This window comes from Pongo abelii, chromosome 15, assembly GCF_028885655.2.
Source record: "Pongo abelii isolate AG06213 chromosome 15, NHGRI_mPonAbe1-v2.0_pri, whole genome shotgun sequence".
NCBI lineage: Eukaryota > Metazoa > Chordata > Mammalia > Primates > Hominidae > Pongo > Pongo abelii.
The window spans coordinates 54,752,070-54,776,428 of NC_072000.2; the positions used below are offsets into that span (position 1 = coordinate 54,752,070).

Below are 24,359 nucleotides of genomic sequence, written 5' to 3' on the forward strand. Positions count from 1 at the left end.
CACCCAAAATCACAAACAGGGCCTTGCCCAAGGTTAAGTCATGATTCTGCAGGGAAACTATGCACTGCCACAGTATACAGGGACCCCAAACTGGCTGGTGTGAAAGTCATCCTTTTATAATAGAAATGGAGTCCCAATGCTCTAAATCCTACACAAATCACTTGGGGAATCTCTTTAAAATGAAGATTCTGATTTAGTAGGTCTGGAGTGCAGGCTGAGATTCTGCATTTGTAGAATGTGTTTAGTGAAATATTTTGATGCTATCATTCTAAAGACCAATGATAAATACACTGAAACTTTATTAAAAGGTCAGGGTATATAGAAAACAAAAGGCATGTTTACAAAATTATTTATTTACATCTTAAGCTCACATTAAAATCTTTCTAGGATAGAATGGCTAAGATGAAATATACAAAGCTGATATAAACACATAACTCATTAATCTTTATCTGAACAGAAATATAGAGATGGCTTTAGATAATTTGTTTTTCCTTCACAAAACCAATGTTCCCTTAAGTCATGCCATGATAATGTCTCCCCATTAAGAACTTAACTTGTATTGCCCAAAAAAGCTGAGAAGCAAAAAGCTAACTCTGATTTGTTAAACAGCTATTCATATGCCACAAAACCAAAACTATTTTACAGTGCTGAGAGGTCCAGATAGGTCCAAACGTGATGATTTTTAAATGAGTGCTTTGGTTAATTAGGCTTTGACTTGGTTTTTGGCATTACTTGTAAAATTATTTCAATGAGTCACTACAGGTAATCCATTCAAAACATGACTTGCTTAATACTATCACAAAGCACTTAGCCTTGCCTTGACTGGAAATACCTTTAAGATGCTGACAATAGCAACAATTTCTCTTTTCCTTCACTCAGCAAAAGAAATCACATAAATCACAAAATAAAAAATTCATTTCTCACATGTTAAAAAAGCAAAGTCTGCCATAAACCCTTAGAAGAAGAAACAGTTTCTCATAATATCTGCCCTGGGTATTAGTGCATTATTAAAATACTAGGCCTGTAAGATCTCTTCCTATGCCTTGGAAGCCTATGACTTCATGATCTGCTCATGAAAAATATGCTGAAGGCTAAATATGCAATGCATTGGAATTTCTGGGGAGAAATTCATATTTAAAACAGTTTAAAAAATCTGGATTTAGTAAGAGTTTTAGAAAAATAAATAAAACTGTGGTTCTACTTCTCCCCTTCTACTCTCCCTTCACAAATCTGAGCTTACGTGCAGGCTTCTAAAAAGCAGAAGAGAGCAAAATAGGATGAGAGAGGTGGGTTTTACTATCCACATTTTCCTTTTCTTAGTGTAACGTATTATCTCAAAGGCAAACTTGATTCCCTTTTCTTGAAACGAAGATCCCATCTTCTGAGACGATCTTAAATGTTCTTAAATCAAAAAGCTTAAAAATCAGTGCTTTTAATAAGCAACTAAATGCCTATAAAATATATAACTTACTATTTTGAAGAGTGCTATTGTAAAGTTTGAAACAAGATCTAAACATATTTTTAAGTTTACATTTAATGTCTTTAAAAGGTCTTTTAAAAGCTATAAGCTCTATTATAAATCGCCAACTAAATTATAAATTGCCACTCACCTTCTCAAAAACTGTTGCACAAATGTATACATTTAAGGTATCTGTATGATATTTCTCATATTGATCTTTTTCCCAATCTCATAAGTGGGATAAAACGAGAAATTAAGCACCTAGATGTTGGTTAAATTCATTTGAGCAGCATTTTGATTTTGAATAGAGATTCTAAATGTAGTCTAAACTTTCCAGAAAGTCATATTTACATTCATTGTGCATGTTATATACACATAAATACAAATTTATAGGAAATAAACAAATTAACCTACACCTATCATAGTGTAAAAGACAAAAATTAAAAATACAACAACTGTGATCACATGCTAAGGCCAGCTATCTGGGAAATATTATTGTTCAGTTCCAACAGCAATAACCTTGAGTAACTTGACACATATCACATAAATACACTACAGGTACTTAGTTTATTTTTGTCCTTAGCCTAGGCCAATCCACAGTTTTAAGTGAAACAATTTTCTGTGAAAGCTAATGCCATACAAGTAGTTAAACACTTACTAGAAATGTTTGCACTGCAGAAGAAAGAACTAAAGAAGGCATGATAGCAGATGTCAAATATTTTGAAGTATAATTATAGGGAAGGATTAAAAATAACTCTTTATCCAGGGGGAAGTCAGTGCTTTCTGACAAGAGCTGTGCAAAAATTCAATGGTCTGCTTCATCAGTGTGAACTCCCAGTCCCACAAAAAACAGTGCCTTGTTAAGGCTCTTGTAGTGAGGCCTCCTGGGTTGACCGGTGAGACTCATAAGCCCCAAGAAACCCTGAAGTTCCCTGATGGAAATTATTTTGTTGAGATTGAGTTTCTGACATGATGACTTCTTGGGCAGTTTGCTTTCTCTTGTGTTCCTGCCTGTAAAGCAGTGCTTGATTTTGCTGTTACACCTTTTGTAAATAGATGGGCTTGGCCCTCCAGGAATATATCAAAGCGAACTTTTCGGATTATTGTCTCATGAAAACAAGCAGGTTGTTGTGATGAGCTTGGATAGTGCCCTGCACCTAGTAAGTCTTCCACCAACTGCTGGCGGAAGTGGCTAGAAGCAGAGATTATAACTGGAAGAAAAAAAAGGTTACCGAATCTAAAATGTTGACTGTTCTATAAAGTTTTGATCTTGAGCATGAGTGGAAAGTCCTATTTGGCACTCCTTGACCTCAGGTGGCATGCCAATGATTATCACAGTAAGAAATTCTTAGAATCAGATTTGAGGTATAGAAGGAATAAGAAACACAGAAAATTTTGACCTATATTAAACTCTTCTATAAGTCAGGTTTTTAACCCTAAAATCAAGGCCTTTTTTCCCCAGAATATTAAACTTACTAAAAACGTAGAAATAAAAATTCTACTATGGCTGTAAATATATAAGACAAATAAATGAGGTCACATGGTTTATACATTTCAAATTCTTAGAGAGGCCCTACAGTAGTTCAGGAAGACAGTTTACAGTATTGTTCCCTGAGTTCTTGAGGCAACCTCAAGTGAATTCATGAACTCCAAGATTTGAGAGACAGAAAACCTATATGGTCTGCTTATCCCTCTTTTCTAAGGGTAGCTATTTACTCCAAAGTGGTTTGTTCAGTGCTTTCCCTATAGTTCAACTGCTTTAATTATGTGGCTTTATCTGTTTCTTAGAAGACCAGCTCCTCAAATGAAACTTTTAAGAGAAAGAAGAAAAGGCTGTTTAAAGCAAGTAAGCTTTTAACATTAGTTAAGAGTGCAATTGAGTAAATCAGTTCTAAATCTATAATACAAAAAGAGTGGTAATACTGTCACAGGTGTTAGAAGGTTAGAATTCTACAGATTTAGGTTTGTCTGACCTCAGTGGTTAATAACCACTTAATAAGCCCTGCCTCCTAACCAATTATACTCTACCAATTAATTGTCTACCAATTCAAAGAACCAAAACTATTACAATGACTTTCCAGTATTTAAATATGTAAGAACACCTAAATTTGGTTTTAAAATAAAGTTTATAACAACCATTCTCATCAGATCTCAAACTTCAAATATTTAGACTTTACACATAGATATGTAATAATTAAAAAAAAAAAAAAACCCCAAACCACGAAAACTCATTCAAAACTGGTATTTTGTAGGTTCTTGAATTGTTTTCATATGTCCACATTCTTGGTGGCTATTAGAATTTTAAAATAAATTCAAATCTTGGGAATAATTTAAATAGTGAAATATGTGAGTATTTATTTTCAAACTCCCGTAAGGGTCTATTTAGAAAAACTAATTATGATAAATGGAAACTCCAGTTCTGTTTCTGGCAGTTTTAGGTTAGGCTTAATTTTAACTTTAAGTTGAGAGCCTACTGAAATGTTCATCTATTTCAGTAAAGTGCACAAATGTGAGTGTACCCTTTGGTTTGGCTATGACCTCAAAGGAGGTGTAGAAGTCAATGGCGCTGGTGTCAGATTCCTAACTATATTACTGAGGCTGGCAATCTTCTCCTCCAGGAGGTAATTTTTCTTCTCTGCTGTTTTCTGTCGCTGTTCAGTCACTTCCAGAGCTTTCAACAACTGGGCATTTTCAACATACAAGTCCTTCACCATTGCGTCTGCCTTAGTGTTCTTGCAGAGCTAGAAACAGAACCAGAAACATCTTGACTCCATTTCTGTAACTCTTCTTAAACCTTCAGTTTAAGGTCTGACATAAGGACAGTTGTTTTATAAAGGCAAATCACTTCTTATAATTATATTCTTTTATTTTACAATATAGCTTTAACATCAGACTTGGCATCAGGGACACCATTGGAACAAATCCACTTTTTCCAAGCTATTTCTTTGCATGAGATGTTTATGTAAGTTACTAATAGAACAGATTGATATTAGATGGCACCAAAACAAAAGGTTTTCTACCTAAATAGGCATTATTTATTTATTCTTTAAAAATATCAAATACTTTTATCACTTAAATTCCTGAGGTGTCAGGTGTGGACTGTTTAACTCTGCTTGTAACAACAGATGCTTGAACTTACCATTCATAACTACAACCCACTGATTATTTTAAAATTTAGCTCATGTATTATAACAGAGATAAGATTTGGGCAGTTACTTCTCAACTGTCTTTGTTTTGTTTTGTTTTGTTTTGCATGGGGCCTTGTCTCGTCTAATCTTTATAGTTAGAATATATGGTCTAGGTTGGGGTGGGAAAACTTGTTAGCAGCCTTGGGATACTTTCATTGTTGTTCTGGTTAATATTTTCCAGTCCCCCTTTCCATGTTACCTTTTAAGTGTTCATTTTACACCAAATTTCAAGTAGGGCATCTAAAAGTATAAAGGTTTATGAGAATAAAGAGTAACTACAGAGTAGCTTAACAACCTATTAGCATTTCAAAGGGCAGGGATAAGGATGACAGCACTCTCAAGCTCAGAACCTAGATGACTGGCAGACATCACATAACATTTCAGAACCTATTTTCTGTTGAACTTCCCGAATACAACTATTTTTTCCTTCCTCCCTCCCTTCCTTTCCTTAAAAAAACACTTTGATGGTTCTTCATCGCCAGTAGAATAAAAATTAAGCTTCTTTCTCGGCTCAGCACTGGAGGCCTACTGTCCTGTTCCCCCTTCCTCTCTAGTCTCCTCCTACCTCTCCCAGGACAGTGTGAACTGGCAATGCTGAAGTGTTCATATGTGTCCACACCCCACATGTGGTCATAACTCCATGACGTTCCCACAGCCTAGGATGCCCTTCCCCACACTTTCTTAACTAGTTGAAATCTTAACTCTCAAGATGCAGCTTAAGAGGTCTTCAGGAAGCTTTCTTTAAACTCCTGGGTTGGATCAAATATCTCTTCTCTTGTGTTCCCCTCTACTGAAAACAGGACGGACCCCACTTATTTCTGAACCTACCATTTGGCCAAATGCTTGGCACCTTGTAAGTGCATTCTATATGGGCAGGGGCTTTGTTCACTGTTGTATCCATGTGCCCACGGCAGGACCTGGCCCACAGTAACTATGGGTTGAATGCTTGAATATGTAAAGAACTGAATGGATAAATGCTCACTGAATGGGACTTTTTCCTCCCTCTGTATTAAGAAACAGGACAACCAAAAGTTGCTGTCTACAGCTGAATTCAGACCCTCTCTTGGGGTTGTTATTCTTAGGTTTTAAGTATCTAAAGAACTAGGTTGGGCATTTCCTGTCCCCCATCCCACATGTTCATCTCAGTTTCCAGAGAGGCTATAACACTCTCCCAGAGGGTAGTACTTTCTGCTTGTCTCTTCAGTGGATGCGCAACTAATTTCTAAACACCAAGGCCACATCTGCCACCAGCAGGTGAAAAGGAGCTGGCTGTTTAGTGGTCCTGGAATCTGGGGGTCTAGATTCTAATTCAAAGTACATCTTTTTGGAGTCTAGCTGTAGCAATGAGATACTTTTTGAGGTTTTCATAAGCTGTTGGGAACAGGAAAGCTAAAGTTCCATTTATTATCCCCCTATTTTTTTAACCAATATCATTTTTCAATTTAAATAGGAATATTTCCTGTCTTGGGCAGAGAAAAATCTGTTGATTCACATGGACCTAAAGCATATGAATGGACATGCTTTAGGTCCATGTGAATCAATAGATTTTTTTTGATCTTTAAAATCTTAGGTCCATGTGAATCATGTTAGCAATGATTTACACTTTTAAGTTGTGGACAAACATGCCTTAAACAGAGCTTTGGAAAAAATACAGAGTTCATATTTTTGGGGTGGTATGAGGGAGAGCAAATCCTAAGTTCTTACAGACATTTATAATAGAATTTGCCTTTATTAGACAACATAAGTTAACGAGTTAATGGCAATAAAGGGATGTAAAACTGGAGTTAAAGCTGGAATGTGAGGTGGGTGAACAGAGATGACCGGGGAGGCTCACTTGTTCTTTGAGCTGATTCACTTTCTCTTGAAGAAGTCTTTTCACTAGTTTCAGTTTCTGTTCAACTTCTATCATTCGTTCCTCCATGACAGTTACCAGTTGTTCCTGGTTTCCCTGAAGGGAAGAAAAGTATATTATTTGAAAATCATGTCACACTGAAAACACTGGTTTATTTTCCCCACAAGATGCCTAGAGAAAGGACAGCAAATGTTTTGCCTTTGTAACAGGAAGGATGGATTTCTCATGAAATGAGTTTTGTGCCCTGCATGGATTGCGTATCAGAAAAGTAACCCTATCAGAGAAAGGATCAGATTGAAAAATCAAAAGAATCTTACCTGTGTTACCATCATCCCCCTGATACAAAGCAAAATTCTGAAAACCCGTAATTTAATACCTGTATCCATGTCCTCTAGTAAAATGGACATCCAAGGTAACTTAGAAGATAGTTATCAACCTCCCATCTGTGATCTGGGTCTCTGCAATGTTGTGGGCCTCTCAACAACAAAACAAGCACTGAATATATTCAGGGTTTCCTAACATATCCAATCAGCTTGCAATATGCATGTCTGTTTTTCCTTTGAAGTAGCTGACTGTGAGGGTGGTAAGTGTTTCTTTCTTCATAATAGCCTCTTCCTGCCAATTTTTCTAGTCATCTGTTTCCCACTTGTAAATGTGAAGCACACATCTGGATTGGAGGATGGGTTTACTATCAGAGCAGATTGAAAATGAAAAATCTCCTGTTCTCACACAATGGTGATGGGTTAAGGAGTAAATGGGTTTTGGAGAGGAGAGAGACCTAGAGAGATTAGAATGCAATTGACTTATTAGAATGCAACCCCCGTCCCTCTGCAGTCCGCCAAAATGTCCCCATAAGGAATTTCAGATTTCATAAAGGTGTTAACAGCTGATGGTAGTTAAGATATATTTTAAAAGACATTCAGAATGACCATACATGAGTCACAGGCTACCATCTGTTTAGATACTAAGTAGTAACACTTAATCATAAAAGAAACCCTAAATCATGTAGTAACTATCCTGAGGATAAAAACTATAATAGGCAAAGGTCTAATGGAGGAAGTAAGTTACAAAAAATTGGGCCTGGAGGACACCTAGCTTTTAAAAAGGCCTATATTAAAAAAAATAAATAAATAATAGCTTTTTAAAGTTCAAACATAAATACAAAATGTTTGTCTATTTGCCCAACAACAAAGCAAAACAAAAAAGATAATTCAAAGAACATAGAGTTGGCAAAAGAGTGGAAAAACAGGAAAAACAAAGGCAGTCACATACTTAAAATTTATTTTATTGTTTCATCAAAAATTTCCTGTCAAAAAGATTTATACATCTTATACAAAACAATATAAATACCCCTGGTTTTCTTCAAATTCCATATATAAAAGTAGTACCTTTTGTTAAAAATAGTTACAACATATGGAATGAGAAAATATATAGACTACATCCTTTCAAGAATCTTAAGTCCACACTCTTTAAAGGGTATAAATAAAATGATTTGTAACAAGCTGATGTTTGTGAATTTGATTCACAAGATCTGTCATTTCTACATAAATAAATAAGAGACATAATACTGCAAAGGTTTAACAGTAAAAATAATAAAATAATTTAAAAGAGCACTTAATTCCAACATATTTTAGCTTATGTCTCTGTGTGTGGTGTGTGTGCATGGGTGGGTGTGTGCGTCTGTCTGCCATGGTAAGAAATGCCATCAATAGCAGCCCAGTTTTCACAGGTGCCCAATCCTGTAGGAATCTGCGTGCACTGCTCGCTGCTCCGGTAACAAGGCCTAGAGAAAGAAGGCAAGTGGTACACCTCACCCTCATGTCAGGATGAGCTTTTAGGGGGAGTCTAAATTCACACATCTACAATGCAAACAATTTTTAAAAGCACACACGTTAACACTACATAGGCAAGCAAACCAACACAAAATGCAGAAGAGATCAAATCACTCCACACACAGAAACGTGCAGATTTAACAATATTCTGTATTCTTAAAATTAGTGTCAGCTCAGCAGCGGGAAGTGGGAGAGCCTGCAGTAGCATTCTGGTGAGAGTAATAAGCAGTCCACCCTGTCATCTGGTTGGAGGATTTTTTTTTTTCTTTCAAAAATCTTAGTTTTTGTCTAATCCTGAAGGAATTGGAGGAAAAGGATATTTTTTAACATTGGTGGGTGGGTTGGAAACAGCATACTTTGAAAACAGTGTGTAAGAACAATGAGTAGAATCTTGGCGGGATCATTTGGTTAGAAGGTCCACTAAAAACTGAGATCAAAGTTTTGTAGTTCAATTATATACTGGAGAGTTAAAGCATCTAACACTCTACCATCACAATTTAAGAAGTTTAATATTGGGAAGCTGAAGAGGTATGTATAAAGCTTCCAAAAACAGATTTTAAAGCTTATAAGACAAAAACTTTCTAAAGTTTATTAGAAATACAGCATAGGTACCTATGTAGAGGGAAAAGTTTATTAGAACTGACAAGTGGTAGGAGTACTTCGTAATTAAGCATAGATGGATAGTAGAAGAAACAGAACTGTTCCTATGTAGAGTTCCAGGGCTAATATGACTTTGCAAAGCCACTCTGAGGGGATTCAAATAAGAGATGGGAAATTCCTTATCAAGCATTAACTGAGAGGCAAGGTATCTGAACACACAAGTGCATGCAAACCAGAAAGGATTAGCGTAGAATTCCACAAAGAAGGACTTTCTATTTTATTCCTAGTTCTGAATAGGCAAGCCCCAAGAGTTAAACTTCTGAGAAAGGATGATGAATGAAGCACTAAAGAGAAATAACTCTGAATACTTGAAAACCTAAGTAATATAAGATTGGATGTGGTGGTGAGCTGGGATCATGCTAACGCAAACAATGAGAAGATTTTTATTTTCTTAAATAGTTTATGAACTATGTCAACTAGAAAGATGTCACTGACTATACTCTTTGTTGTGAAAGGTCATCACTTGTGATTTTCATGGGATGCAGCAGGCTGCATGGCTCTGGCACAGGAAAGCTCAGTGTACTTTGTTAGTAGCGCATATCCTAGCAACATTTAAATTTTGTAATATTTTTGGCATGGGATAGGAACATTAGGCCAATTGTGTGCTATGTTTAAGTGATCCATCCTGATACTTCATCTATTACAAATGGGCAAATCGTCTATTACAGAACACTAAATGACTCAGCTTAGAAGCTGAGAGCTCAAAAGTAGCACTGCAGTTCTATGGATTTGTCATACAGGTAAAATATAACTCTCTGAAAGATTTAGGATTGTGATTTTGTTTTGTTTTTTAAATTTAAGAGATGGAGTCTTGCTATGATGCCCAGGCTGGAGTGCAGTGGCTATTCACATGCATGATCATAGCTCACTGCAGCCTTGAACCTCTGGCCTCAAGCGATCTTCCCGTCTCAGCCTCCCAAGTAGCTGGGACTACAGGTGTGTGCCATCAGATTTAGGTTCTTTCTCTCCACCTTTGAACTGGTATAACTTTCAAATAAACAGGTAAAATTAACAGGTGATCTACTAGAGAAGAGAGAGCTTTCATACCTGTGGTGTGTTGGTTTCGGAGGTCCTGTTTTCAAGTTCCTCCTGCAGGTGCTGGTTTATTCTTTCTGCCTGCAGCAGCTGGTGTTGAAGCTGCAGAAACTGCTCCCTGGGCACCATCGGACAGGCTTGCTGCTGGAGCAGCTGCAAATCCCAAGCATGAGGGGATGGGCTAGGCGTCGCAGTGGACCTCAGGTGCTGCATCTGAAGGACAAGGGCAAAGCCCTGGTCAGCTGAGTCCCTTCAATCCCAGAGCTGCCCTTCATGGTGTCAGGCAGTGAGGAATGAAGACTATTACTTCATTAATAACCCCAGACCCACTGAAACTTGGAAACAGGACAGCATATGGGCCTGAGGAATATAGAAATGAGAAAAATAGCAGAGAATATGCTTAATAAGTAGCCTTTCTTAAAAGTTTTAGGCTTAAAAAGCCCTTCCAAACTCGAGTGATATTAAGGGCATGATGTACATAATACATCTGAATTTATTTCATTTTTTCTTATACTGGAATAATTACCTCTCCCCTTTTAAAAACTGGGGTTGGAGAAAGTGGTTATGCTTTAGGGTTTTACCACTTTACCATTCATAAAGATTCTTAAATGTTCAATGACTACATTTTTTCCAACCCCAAGTTAGCAATTTTTTTTGAAGAACCTCATCTTGCATCTAAAATGATTTTAACCTACCTTTAGTTTATCAATATGTAGTTACACCCTTAGATTAAACAGCACAAGACAGACAATTCTGGGGCATAGAGCAAATAATATCCTAGAACATCTGGGAACTGGAGAACATGGAATGGAAGTATTCAAGACAATGAGGAAATGAGGAAATGAGGAAATGTGTACCAACACGCCAGTCAAAGTGGGGGAGAGGAAAGGGAGGAGGATGCACGGCATTTTGGCCAGTGAGGTAGGCCACCTCACATCTATACACACGCAGAGCATGCAACAAACATCACCAAGACTAAACTCAAGAAGCTGCACCTCCAGGCTTGTGAGAAGGTGGAAAAGGACCTCTAAGACTCGGCTATAACTAAATGTTACCATGAAATGTCAGAGCCACTATCCATTTCCTTACCTCTAAATTTCTAGGTGGGGGTAGGGGCATTGCCCACTTTGAAATACCTCTAGTTGTAGATTCGGAAAAACACTTTATTTTCATGATAAAAATTATGGAGAATTATCCCATAATTTTAAATCAGTGGGATAATTTTCTTCATACAAAATGCTTTAAATACTGAGGGAAAGTTTGATGTAAACAGACATATTATACCATTAAAACAAAATGAATACTGGCTCTTTCCTTAAGTACTTATTAACTGTTACAATCAACAGAAATAACATGAGCAAGGGGTTTAATGAGATGGCTCCATGCTATGAAAGTTCATTGAAAGAGAATGTTCTACCTTCACACACTATCTCAGGCAGAGAACTGCACCCTTCTCTGCTACTTCCAACCACTGAGTTCTAGGTACAGGTTAGCCACAGACAAAACAAAAAGAGAAAATTACAGGAGTTATAAAAAGAGAAAAGTATGAGTTATAAAAAGAGAAAGAACAGTACTAATTAGGTCTATTATATACATGAATAAGAGCATATGAAAGATAGACACATTTTTCTGTATATAAATTCTCAGACATTAAAATGTCCTACAACTCTAATTCTGCAAGTGCATCTTCACTTACTGTATCCTATTTGTGCCCCTCCCAATATAATGATTTTAGAAGATTCCAGGTCCAGGCCAGGCGCCGTGGCTCACGCCTGTAATCCCAATACTTTGGGAGGCCGAGGTGGGCGGATCACTTGGGGTCAGGAGTTCAAGACCAGCCTGGCCAACGTGGTGAAACCCCGTCTCTACTAAAAGTACAAAAATTACCCAGGCATGGTGGCACGCTGCCTTTGGTCCCAGCTACTCAGGAGGCTGAGGCAGGAGAATTGCTTGAACCTGGGAGGCAGAGATCGCAGTGAGCCAAGATCACACCAATACACTCCAGCCTGGGTGACAGAGTGAGACTTCATCTCAAAAAAAAAAAAAAAAAAAAAAATAGGTCGGGTATGGGTGGCTCATGCCTGTAATCCTAGCACTCTGGGAGGCCAAGGCGGGTGGATCACGAGGCCAGGAGATCAAGACCATCCTGGCAACATGGTGAAACACCATCTCTACTAAAAATACAACCGGGCATGGTGGTGGGCGCCTGTAATCCCAGCTACCTGGGAGGCCGAGGCAGAAGAATTGCTCGAATCCGGGAGGCAGAGGTTGCAGAGAGCTGAAATTGTGCCACTGCATTCCCACCTGGTGACAGAGCGAGACTCCATTTAAAAAAAAATAAAAAGATTATTCCAGGTCCAGTACAGAATGGATCTGATGTTAAATCTCTTGCCACTTGGAGATGCAGAATGCAGTATAAACTATAAGCCATTTTGTTGTTTAAGTGTCTGAAATGTTAGCTATCATAGAGGTACACAATAGACTTGAGAACTACTGATACAGTCTGTAACCCTTTTGTTGAGTGTTCAAAACAAATTTATTGAACCGCTCACATTGAAAAAGCCCTGAAGTAGGAGTCAAATTCTAGCCCTAATTTTTTTCTTTTCCTAGTCTAGTGATCTGTGATCTTTAATTACAGTGGGGGGATGTGTTATGTTAGAACCCTGACTGTTAAACTAGTATATAGAGATGAGAGACTACTTCCCCCAAGGGAGTGCACATATCAGATTAGAACCATGAAGACAGCTGTGTTCAAGCCCCCTGACTCCAGAGATTCTAATATAGAAACCTGTCCCTGCCCAGCCCACCACCCGTTGCCCCAATCAGGTAAGAATCCCTGCCAGAGTGAGAAGGAATGTACCTATCCCTCAGGTGAGCTGGGACACACTGTGCATCCCCCAAATTAACCTACTCTATAGATATCATACTATAAATAAAAATCCAATTTGTAGCGCTGGAGAGAGGGAATGGTTAATGCTTAATAGCTACAGCCAAGTGATGAACAGGTTTTGGAAGTAGTGGTAATGGTTGTAGGATGTGAATTTAATGAATGCCACTGAATTGTACATTTTTAAATGGTTAAAATGGCAAATTCTATGTTAGGTATATATTTATCACAGGTTAAAAATTAACACACTAAAAACCACTGAATTGTACACCTGAAATATGTGAACTACATAGTATGTGAATTATACCTCAATAACACTGTTTATTTTTATTTTTATTTTTTTGAGACGGAGTCTTGCTCTGTCACCCAGGCTGGAGTGCAGTGGTGTGATCTCAGCTCACAGCAACCTCTACCTCCTGGGTTCAAGTGATTCTTCTGCCTCAGCCTCCTGAGTAGCTGGGACTACAGGCACATGCCACGGCGCCCGGCCAATAACACTGTTTTTAAAAACTTCAATCTGGAGAAATATAGGAGAGATCAGGGAACTCCCAACACTTTGGGAGGCTGAGGTGGGAAGACTGCTTGAGCCCAAGAATTCAAGGCTGCAGTGAGCTGTGATCACAACACTGAACTCTAGCCTGGGTGACAGAATCTCAAAAAAAAAATCCAATTTGTATAAATCTATAGCATTAATTTTTTTTTTTTTTTTTTTGAGATGGAGCCTTGCTCTGGTGCCCAGGCTGGAGTACAGTGGCACGATCTTGGCTCACTGCAACCTCCGCCTCCCGGGTTCAAGAGATTCTCCTGCCTCAGCCTCCTGAGTAGCTGGGATTACAGGTGTACGCCACCATGCCCAGCTAATTTTTGTATTTTTAGTAGAGACGGGGTTTCACCATGTTGGCCACGCTGGTCTCGAACTCCTGACCTTGTGATCCACCTGCCTCAGGCTCCCAAAGTGCTGGGATTATAGGCGTGAGCCACTGCTCCCGGCCAATAATTCAGTTCCATTTCCTAATGAAAGTTGCATTAGAATAAATAGGTATGAGACATTCTTTTCAGTGTTCAAATAGAAAAATCCATGCTTTTTCCTTAGCTATTCGGCTCCAGCGTCAAGAACACTTAATTCTCCTCCTCTGTTAGCAAATATTTACTACCAGGTGGGAAAAAAACAAGGGGAAATTGCTTACGCTGGCTAATAATGTCAACGGGTGCTGGGTAAGAGGGGAGCAGGCGGGAGAAGAACTGGCCTCTTGGCAGAGCCTCTGGAAAGACTCTCACAGTGACTAAGTACACACTGCTACTTTTCAATTTGATACTAGACATATGGGCTTAGTTTTAGACATCTTATTCCTCAGAGTATATAATTATATTTCATCAGAAAAGCATGTCTACATCTAAGTACAGCCCACAGCTCAAAGTTTTGAATGCATTCATTATATTGCTGTTAAAAAAAGAAAAAATGGTTTAGATTTCACTAAAACTTTCATGAATTTCCCCTTTAGTTGAGAAATCAGAGAACACAAAATTGACAAACTTCACTGGTGATTTAATGTTAGTGCTATATGTTTGCCCATATTTCACATTAAAAATCAATGCTTGGTGCTTGGTTTTTAAAAGCTTTAAAACCCTTTAGTTGATAAATCAGAGAACACAAAATTGACAAACTTCACTGGTGATTTAATGTTAGTGCTATATGTTTGCCCATATTTCACATTAAAAATCAATGCTTGGTGCTTGGTTTTTAAAAGCTTTACAACCCTTTAGTTGAGAAATCAGAGAACACAAAATTGACAAACTTCACTGGTGATTTAATGTTAGTGCTATATGTTTGCCCATATTTCACATTAAAAATCAATGCTTCGTGCTTGGTTTTTAAAAGCTACCTTTGCATGTGGCCAGCTTCATAAAAGAAAATACTTAAATAGTTCCATTTCTTCTTTTTCTTCTTTTTTTTTTTTTTTTTTTTTTTTTGAGATAGAGTCCGGCTTTGTTGCCCAGGCTGGAGTGCAATGATGTGATCTCGGCTCACTGCAACCTCCGCCTCCTGGGTTCAAGCAGTTCTCCTGCCTCAGCCTCCCCAGTAGCTAGGATCACAGGTGCCCACCACCACGCCCAGCTAATTTTTTTGTATTTTTAGTAGAGACGGGGGTTTCACTATGTTGGCCAGGCTGGTCTCGAACTCCTGACCTCAGGTGATCCACCTGCCTCAGCCTCCCAAAGTGCTGGGATTACAGGGGTGAGCCACTGCACCCGGCCCCATTTCTTCTTATAATTCTGGCTTAAAAATATGTGTATACGTAGTACTTTTTAAGAGCACAAAAAGATAATTTCTACAGGTTCTTCTCTGCCTTACGTAAGTCTTATAGTTCACTAAATGTTAGATTGACTAATTTCATTTACCCAAGGTATATCAATGAAATCCTTAAGAAGGATGTATACATAAGTTTGTTATATCCTATAATTAAACTCGGTATTCAGAAAGCAATCTAGAAGACTGGAACTCAAAGTCCAAGCTGACAAGCTAGTTTTATAAATCCATTTTTTTTCTTTTTCTTTCTTTTTGAGACAGGGTCTCTCACTGTTGCCCAGGCTGGAGTGCAGTGGTGTGATCTCAGCTCATTGCTACCTCCAACTCCTGTGCTTAAACAATCCTCCTGTCTCAGCCTCTCAAGTAGCTGGGACTACAGGTATGTGCCACCACACCTGGCTAATTTTTGTATTTGTTTTTGTAGAGACAGGGTTTCGCCATGTTGCCCAGGCTGGTCTTGAACTTCTGGACTCAAGGCATTTGACTGCCTCAGCCTCCCAAAGTGCTGGGATTACAGGTGTAAGCCACCATGTCCGGCCACAAATACATTTTCATAGTTATCAGAGGTAACCTCTCACAAGGCAGTCCTGAGTTCTAAATGTAATAATGAAGAATAGCAGCACTTGAAATTAAAACTTCCAACTGTTAATGCTCTAAAATTTCCCGCATGGATTTCCCAACTGAAGAGGGTGCTAGAGACCAGTCATGTCTATAAAATGCTGCAATATAGGAGGGATCAGTGAACTGGTATAAACACCGTGATGGCAAGAGTGCTCAGGGCCTCTTGGCTAATCAGAGAGTCCCTGCCCCCCGAATTTGCAGAGGTACAGGTCTTTGCATTTTAGGTCATCATTATTACTTACTCTGAAAAGCAGTATGGCTTCCTATGGCAGTATAATTAAGCAAAGTTGTCTGTTAAACTTGGTAAGGCAGACCAAAGAATTCAACTTGGCAGTGTTCTTAGATTTTCACAATGGGAATTCAATGCCATGTCTAGTCTCTCCCAACAAATAGCTCATTCATGGATTAAAATATTCTTCATAGCTAAGGCCATCTGCTGAGAAACTTACCTCCATGAGCTGCTCATCCAGTTTTACTTGTTTCTTTTTCAGGCCTTCATTTTCCAAATGAATTGTTTCTAATTCTTGTTCAAGGGAATTCATCTGACTGACCTGTTTAAAAAAACAAAATATTCCCTTTAAACAAAAACAAAAACACTTGAGTTGCTCTACGTTATTTTGACAAATCTGTGCTTGTCAGAAATCTCAACTCTTGGAAGAAAGCCAAGTTAATTCAGTGACAAACAAATAATAGAATTCAGTGTATTGCTTACATTTAAGTAATCTAATCACCTGTCCTCAGAATAGATTCCTTAAGGCAGCTGGCTTTTAAACTTGGATGCCACCCACTGCAAGAAATACATTTTATCTTACAACACAGTACACACACCCACACACATGTACAGTACATATCACTGAGATATCCTTACCATGGACCATGTACTCTGATATTTTGTAGTATATTAATAAAAAATGCTGGTTTCCATTAAATTGATTTCATAATCCTCTACTATGGATCTGCAGCAGGAAAAATACTGTCTTAATGCAAACTTGAAGGCTTAAAATTGAGAGTACATAAAACCTGATTTATATAACTTTTCAATTTTAAAGATTTCATGAGTACTTTTTTTTTTTTGCGACAGAGTCTCACTCTGTCACCCAGGCTGGAGTGCAGTGGCACAATCTCAGCTCACTGTAACCTCCACTTCCTGGGTTCAAGCGATTCACCTGCCTCAGCCTCCCGAATAGCTGGGACTACAAGTGTGCACCACTGCACCCAGCTAACTTTTGTATTTTATTTATTTTTTTTAGAGATGGGGTTTCACCATGTTGATGAGGCTGGTCTCGAACTCCTGACCTCGTGATTTGCCCACCTCGGCCTCCCAAAGTGCTGGGATTACAGGCATGAGCCACCGCATCCAGCCTCCCTTTTATAACTCTTTACTACAGGAAGAACCTAGTGAGCTAGAGGACACTGAGTCAGAATATTGCTCAGTAAAAGACATACAACACTATCTTAGAAAGCTGATTTTGCTTCTATTAAAAAGAGCTGAGGAGAACAGCAAGAATTGTGAAACAGAAGTGTAGTCTTCCAGGCCATTTTAAAATTCAATATTAATTAAAAGCCTATCACAGACTTTTTCCCCCCCTAATGAGCAGCTAAATGAAACCCATTTTCTTTCTGCAAAGTTTACTTGAATGTACCTGAAATTAAATGGCATTTCAGCTTTAGAGCACAACCAGGCCTTCTTACTGCAAATGGTCATGGTAACTTTCACAAAAAACAAAAATTTTAGGAATATTTTATAATGAAATATTTTTCTCAGATTTCTAAACACGCCATATTTTTTATAAAGAGGTAATAGTGAAAACTGAGTTTCAGTTTAGAAAAAGAAAAGTAACAACTCTGAGAAGTCTGGTCCAGAACGCTAACTTCATGGGACAAATTACAGAAAGCAAACTGATTGGCACTGCAGAGGTGTGACCAGGGGGTAGCCAGCCTCCAAGAGGCCTCAAAGAGCCCCACCTCTGGGTATTCACACCCTTATACAGTCGTCTCCCACACTATACTAGGGTTAGTCTGCGTGACAAATACAATGCAGCAGAAATGTTGGTATGTCACTCGCAGGATTAGATCATAGAGGGACCACAGCTTCTGTCTTGGTCTTTCGGTTTCAGTGTCTGTTTCATCACTCCTTCTGGGGGAAGCTAGATGCTACACCCTGAGAAAAGGCCCAGGTAGTGAAGAGCTGAGGTCTTAGGCAAGCAGCCAGCAAGGAACAGCAGCCTCTTGCTAACAGTTGTATGAATGAGCTTGGAAAGTAGATCCTCTAGCCCCAGTGAAGCCTTCGGGTAACTGCAGGCCTGGCCAACATGTAGACTGCATCCTCATGAGAGCCCTGAGTTGGACCACCCAGCTAAGCTGCTTCTGAATTACTGACTTGTAGATAAGACAAGAAATGTTGTTTTAATTTGTTACATAGCAATAAAAAAATACAGCTCATATTAAGATGTTTCTAATATTCGGGTGATAAATATTTTGCCAACTTATAAAGGCTTCTAATACTAATAAAGATGATTAACTGCCTTCTTTAAGAAAGCTTACATTGTGTGTGTGTGTTTTTTTTTTTTTTTTTTTGAGACAGAGTCTTGCTCTGTCACCCAGGCTGGAGTACACTGGTGTGATCTTGGCTCACTGCAACCTCCGCCTCCTGGGTTCCAGCAATTCTCCTGCCTCAGCCTCCCGAGTAGCTGGGACTACAGGCATGTGCCACCACGCCTGGCTAATTTTTGTGTTTTTTAGTAGAGACAGAGTTTTACCATATTGGCCAGGCTGGTCTCAAACTCCTGACCTAGTGATCCGCCTGCATCGGCCTCCCAAAGTGCTGGGATTACAGGCATGAGCCACCACACCCGGGCCAAATTGTTATTTTTTCAACCATTATTCAATCAAAAAGAACCATGATGCTATTTTGACAAGTTAACAGCATAAAGAGATACATGCCAAAATATGCCATCATAATCATTTCCTTAGAAGTACACCTGAGAAGAAACACACTTAAGAACACATTATAGTGAGAACATAGATGCACGCCATATATTCTCAAAAACTCACCTTGCTGTTAGTAGGAGATTCTTTCTGAAACTGATCACACTCTCTCTTTAAGCTCAATTTTTCCTGCTCTGTGGGTTTCATGGTACCTGATGGGTTTAGATGTTTTTGGTGCTTGGGAAGAAGACTGGATTCCAGTTGACGGACCTAACAAGAACAAATGTAAGAGGAAGAAATGCTAATTCAATCACCCAGCCAGCAAAAATAACAAACATAGGGAAAGTTTTAATTCAGTACTTGGGTCCTGTTTAACTTCCTTTTTCAGTCAAGCCTGTAAATACTTGAAGCTAGCTTTTCTGGATTTCAAAAGACCCTTTCTAGGTGAGTCTGGTTGGGTCTGCAAACCCAACACTGTAGGAACAAGACTGGGAAGAGGAGACTTCTGGGTCTACTAACTCTCCAGGAGTCAACAGTGTATGTGATGTGGCTGCCAGGAAAACAGGCACAGCAGTCCCAGGCCCTTTTTTTCTGACATGAACACTACTTTTAGGAGAGAATGGGCTGACAGTCCCATCTGCTCTTATTGGACTGTTCACATCTAAAACAGTTCTATGAGGACATGAATGATGTCTGTCTTGCTCACCACTGCAGCATCAGTGATAGCAGTTTCTGGCATGGAGTTAGGTGTTCTAACTAAATATCTGCGACTCTTCAGAGTTCCTCCTCAAAAGAGGTGTTAAGCATAGGTTAAATATCATTGGGAGACTATGCAGCAGAGGTAAGGAATTCAAGCACCAAGTTGGTGGTTGGAAAAGACCTTAAACCTTGAAATGCTGTCTTTTAAAGGAGGCACCTTTTTCTCTCATGAGGAGTTATTTAGACCTGCAAGACCTGAGTCTAGTTTTACCATTTTTGTACTACCAGTCTTGCTGGCCGGCCAATTTGAAGAATATATGGTTCACATAATTTCCATGAGTCTATATTTTGGATATGAAGATTAAAGTCACGAATATATTTTAATATAAAACTGCTTATAAAAAATATTTTATAAACATCAGGATAAAATTATATGTGAGTAAATGATAAATTATACATTCTTAAAATAAGTCTGCTATAGCAGGATACTCAAATCCATACCTTAGAACCATTCCAATCATATCCAACATTCATTTTCCTATCAAACTAGTCATTTTCAAACATATGCCATGAGGTGCAACTTCTCAAGTTACCTTCTCCCGGGAGTGCGTGAGTTCGGCTTTGGTGTTCTGTACCACGGTCTGGAGCCTCTCGTTCTCTTGCCAAAGCAGCTGCTGTTCCTCATTCATCAGATGATCCAACTTGTCCCAGGACAGCCCTTTCTGCTGGTTATGGAGCCCTGATGGATGAGTAGCTATTTCTGGGGCCCAGCTCTTAAGAGAATTGTAGAGTGTAAGCCTTAAAAACAAGCTATTGGGTAATTGCTGTTTTGAGACAGGTGTCATATTTACCCAATGATAATGACTCCTAGTAAGTACCTTTCAATTGTTCCCTCAGTCTTCTAATGAAAGTATGTGTATGTACATATAAATATGAATAAAACAATATTCTTGAAGTTTGATTTAAACAAAAAGGTTTGGAGAGTTCTGTTTAAAATGGTCTTTGACGAAACAGCCATGTCATGTCCAATAGTGAATATGACCGTAGGGCAAGGCCCAGTTCCATAAAGGACCCAGTTGCATTGAGACTGGTGGCTTAAAAGTTGCTTCATTCTTATGAAGTTATCTTTAAGCCCAGAAGATATTCATTTGATTCACAGAGGACATAAAGAGAAAGCCGAAATGCACTGCCAGCTCGAAAGCTTTCACAGGCTAAACTCTACTTTCATTTTCACATATGCAATCACATCCTTTTTTTAGAATCCAAAGCACATATTGTCCATGTAATTAACATCTGAATTCAGAAATGTGCTTTCAGCTACCAAAGTGATTTTTTGGATCTTGAAAATGATTTAAAAAATAAAAAATAACCCAAATAGATAAGCCTCTTGCCTTTTAAACCAAACATGGAAAAAAAAAAAAAAAGTACACTCTCATTTTCAGAAAAAGTCAATCCAGAAGTAATTTTAAAAATGGAAACTTTTTGTGTGTGTGTGTGTGACACTCTCACTCTGTCACCCAGGCTGGAGTGCAGTGGCACGATCTCAGCTCACTGCAACCTCCACCTCCTGGGCTCAAGCAATTCTTATGCCTCAGCCTTCCAAGTAGCTGGGATTACGGGCGCGTGTACTACCACATCTGGCTTTTTTTTTTTTTTGAGACAAAGTCTAGCTCTGTCACCCAGGCTGGAGGGCAGTGGCACGATCTCGGCTCACTGCAACCTACACCTCCCGGGTTCAAGTGATTCTCCTGCCTTAGCCTCCCGAGTAGCTGGGATTACAGGCACTTGCCACCATGCCCAGCTAATTTTTTTATTTTTAGTAGAGATGGGGTTTCAGCGTGTTGGGCAGGCTGGTCTTGATGTCTTGACCTCGTGATCCGCCCGCCTAGGCCTCCCAAAGTGCTGGGATTACAAGCGTGAGCCACCATGCCCGGCCATTTTTGTATTTGTAGTAAAGACAGGGTTTCGCCATGTTGGCCAGGCTGGTCTTGAACTCCTGGCTTCAAGTGGTCTGCCTGCCTCGGCCTCCCAAAGCGCTGGGATTACAGGCATGAGCCACCACACCCAGCCCAAAACAACTATCTTATTTGTTTTATAAAAAGTTTCACCAAGAGATAAAATAACTGAATGTGTCTACTTTTATTGTAGGACAAAATCTTGACATCTGCCCCAAAATGACATCTATAACATTGTTCTTAATTTATTTGCACACAGATTAAGCAGCATTGTGACTTATTAAAATGAGACACTTTCTACCACACCACCATAATGTGTCAGCCAGCTAACACTTTAATCAGCTCTTCCTGGACTTTCTGGGGCCATAGCAACCTATTTGTAGCAATGAATTATCTCCTGAAATTCAATACTATTGTTTTATGCCTTTTTAGCAGAAGCTGTACTTTTTTGCAAGTCTGTGTATAAGTTCCCAGATTAATTTCTTGCAATGTTTTTCTACATTTGATTTTTTTTTAAGGTCACACAAATACTTTTATCTACCATTTAAGAAAATGTTTTGTTATTACAAAACTCAACTCAGCCATGGTCTTCTGACTTGCTCAATACAAAAAAAAAAAGACCTGTTTTATATCACTATGGTTTCATTCATATGAAGTTTAGAAAAAAGCAACCCTAAACTACAGTGGCAGAGGGTACAAAAGTGGTTCCCTTGGGGTTACCAACTGGAGGGAACAAGAGACAGCCTGCTGGGTGCTGGAAATGTTCTACACTTTTATCTAAGTGATGGTTATACAAACACAGATACATAAAATATGCATATTTATATATACACGCATATACACATAAAAATAACCAAGTTGTGGTCTTAAGATTTGTGTACTTTACTGTAAATAACTTATACCTAAATAAAAAAAGAACAAATCACCTTGCCACCAGCGTTCTGAAGTTGCTTATGCAAAGACATCACTTCTTGTTTTAAAGCCTCCTTTTCCTGCTGAGTCACTCGTAGGTCAGATTTCATCCGGGACATTTGTAGGTTTACATTCTGCAGGGTGTCTTCTAAATTCTGAACCTGTATTGTGAGAACGATCTTTTACTGTTACACAAACTCTTGTGGTCTCACCTCTAGCATGTTCAGGAATGAATAAGGACAAAAGAACTTTCAAGTTCGTTTGTTTCTCTTTACTAAATCCAGCTTTCTTGTCAGTAGCTCAGTGGAAACCCAGGACAGTATGTGTATTTACAGGATGTTAAATTATATTTAGGACAATGATGAACTATGTCTGGAGCAAGGTATTGCTGATAGTCATCTGGTAGTTCACTAAATGGTATCTTACAGAATCAACGGGTGCCAACTGGCATCACAAAAGATCGTTTCACTGAATTTTGTAGAAATTATGTTTTAGCCTATGATGTTGGACTGTAAAGGACCCTCTTAGTTGCAAATAAAAATATATACTTGTAGAATCCTATTCTAGGCTAGGCATGGTGGCCCACACCAGGAATCCCAGCACTTTAGGAGGCCAAGGCAGGAGGATCGCTTGAGCCCACGAGTTTGAAACTAGTCTAGGCAAGATGGCAAGACCCCCTATCTCTACTAAAAATCAAAAGCTGAGTGTGGTGGCGTGTGCCTGTAGTCCCAGCTACCTGGAAGGCTGAGGTGGGAGAATCCTTTGAGCCCAGGAGTTTGAGGTGGCAGCAAGTGGTGATCCAGCCTGGGATACAGAGAGACCTCACCTTTTTTTTTTTTTTTTTTTTCTGGAGACAGAGTCTCGCTCTGTTGCCCAGGCTAGAGTGCAGTGGCACGATCTCGGCTCACTGCAACCTCCACCTCCTGGGTTCATGCCATTCTCCTGCCTCAGCCTCTCCAGTAGCTGGGACTACAAGCACTTGCCACCACGCTCGGCTAATTTTTTGTATTTTTAGTAGAGATGGGGTTTCACTGTGTTAGCCAGGATGGTCTTGATCTTTTGACCCTGTGAGCCGCCTGCCTCAGCCTCCCAAAGTGCTGGGATTACAGACGTGAGCTACCGTGCCCGGCTGAGACCTCACCTGTTAAAGAAGAATCCTATTTTATGCTAATATTGCATATAAATTCCAATTTTAAAAATTTAAATTCATAAAAGGAATTTTGATACAGATCTTTAAAATAGGGCATAAACTGCCTTAGAAGTCCTATTTATAAATTAGGAATAAGCAGTCATTTTTATGCACTATTCTCAAGCCTTCATAATTAATAAACTTTGAGGGAAATATCATTTAAATTATTTTGCCACAATATATTTGAAATATTATTTAAATCATTTTGTCATACTATATTTACTTTTTTTTTTTGAGATGGAGTCTAGCTCTGTCATCCAGGCTGAAGTGTACTAGTGTGATGTTGGCTCACTGCATCCTCCGCCTCCTCGCCTCCTAGGTTCAAACAATTCTCCTGCCTCAGCTTTTGGCACCTGCCACCACACCCGGCTTTTTTTTTTTTAATTTTTTTGTAGAGATGAGGTTTCACCATGTTGGCCAGGCTGATCTCGAACTCCTGACCTCAAGTGATCTGCCCATCTCGGCCTCCCAAAGTGCTGGTGAGCCACCACGCCCAGCCTTGCCACACTATAAACACACATCAAACATTGGTCAAATTGAATCATTTGGAACCCTCTTACGCTACTTCTACCCGGAACATTCTTTTTACTGGGATTTCTGTTGGAAGATCTAGGCGAATACTAACTCTGAAGATGAAACAAGAATTGTCCATGTACCTTTTCCTGAGAAGCCACCAGCTGTGACTTTAAGCTCGCACTCTGATGTTCCCAGGATTTCTGTTCCTGCTTCATCGTCGCAATTCTGTGCTCTAAAAGACTTGATTTTGCCAACTGTTTCAGGAAGGGAAAAAGAGGTAAGAGGGCATTTTTGCAAACATAGCTAGCCTTAATTTAT

General features: G+C 39.1%; 1 protein-coding gene across 10 annotated transcripts in view; it reads right to left on the reverse strand.

Annotated features, from left to right (window-relative positions):
• Nucleotides 1-279: 279 nt before the first annotated feature.
• The window catches only part of NIN (ninein), a 111,254-nt gene continuing 87,174 nt past the window's right edge, over nucleotides 280-24,359 (reverse strand). For 7 of the 10 annotated variants that reach the window (XM_054530647.2, XM_054530649.2, XM_024231639.3 and 4 more), the window contains 8 exons: nucleotides 24,182-24,295; nucleotides 22,351-22,497; nucleotides 20,063-20,242; nucleotides 18,897-19,040; nucleotides 16,292-16,393; nucleotides 10,039-10,239; nucleotides 6,482-6,595; nucleotides 280-4,200 (listed from right to left, as the gene is read on the reverse strand). In XM_054530647.2, coding sequence (XP_054386622.1) covers nucleotides 3,991-4,200; nucleotides 6,482-6,595; nucleotides 10,039-10,239; nucleotides 16,292-16,393; nucleotides 18,897-19,040; nucleotides 20,063-20,242; nucleotides 22,351-22,497; nucleotides 24,182-24,295 — 1,212 coding nt within the window. In that variant the 3' untranslated portion in view covers nucleotides 280-3,990. Of the gene's footprint in view, nucleotides 4,201-4,304; nucleotides 6,596-10,038; nucleotides 10,240-11,375; nucleotides 11,505-16,291; nucleotides 16,394-18,896; nucleotides 19,041-20,062; nucleotides 20,243-22,350; nucleotides 22,498-24,181; nucleotides 24,296-24,359 lie in introns of those variants that run through there. The other 3 variants (XM_054530650.2, XM_054530651.2, XM_054530648.2) reach the window with 2 other exon arrangements.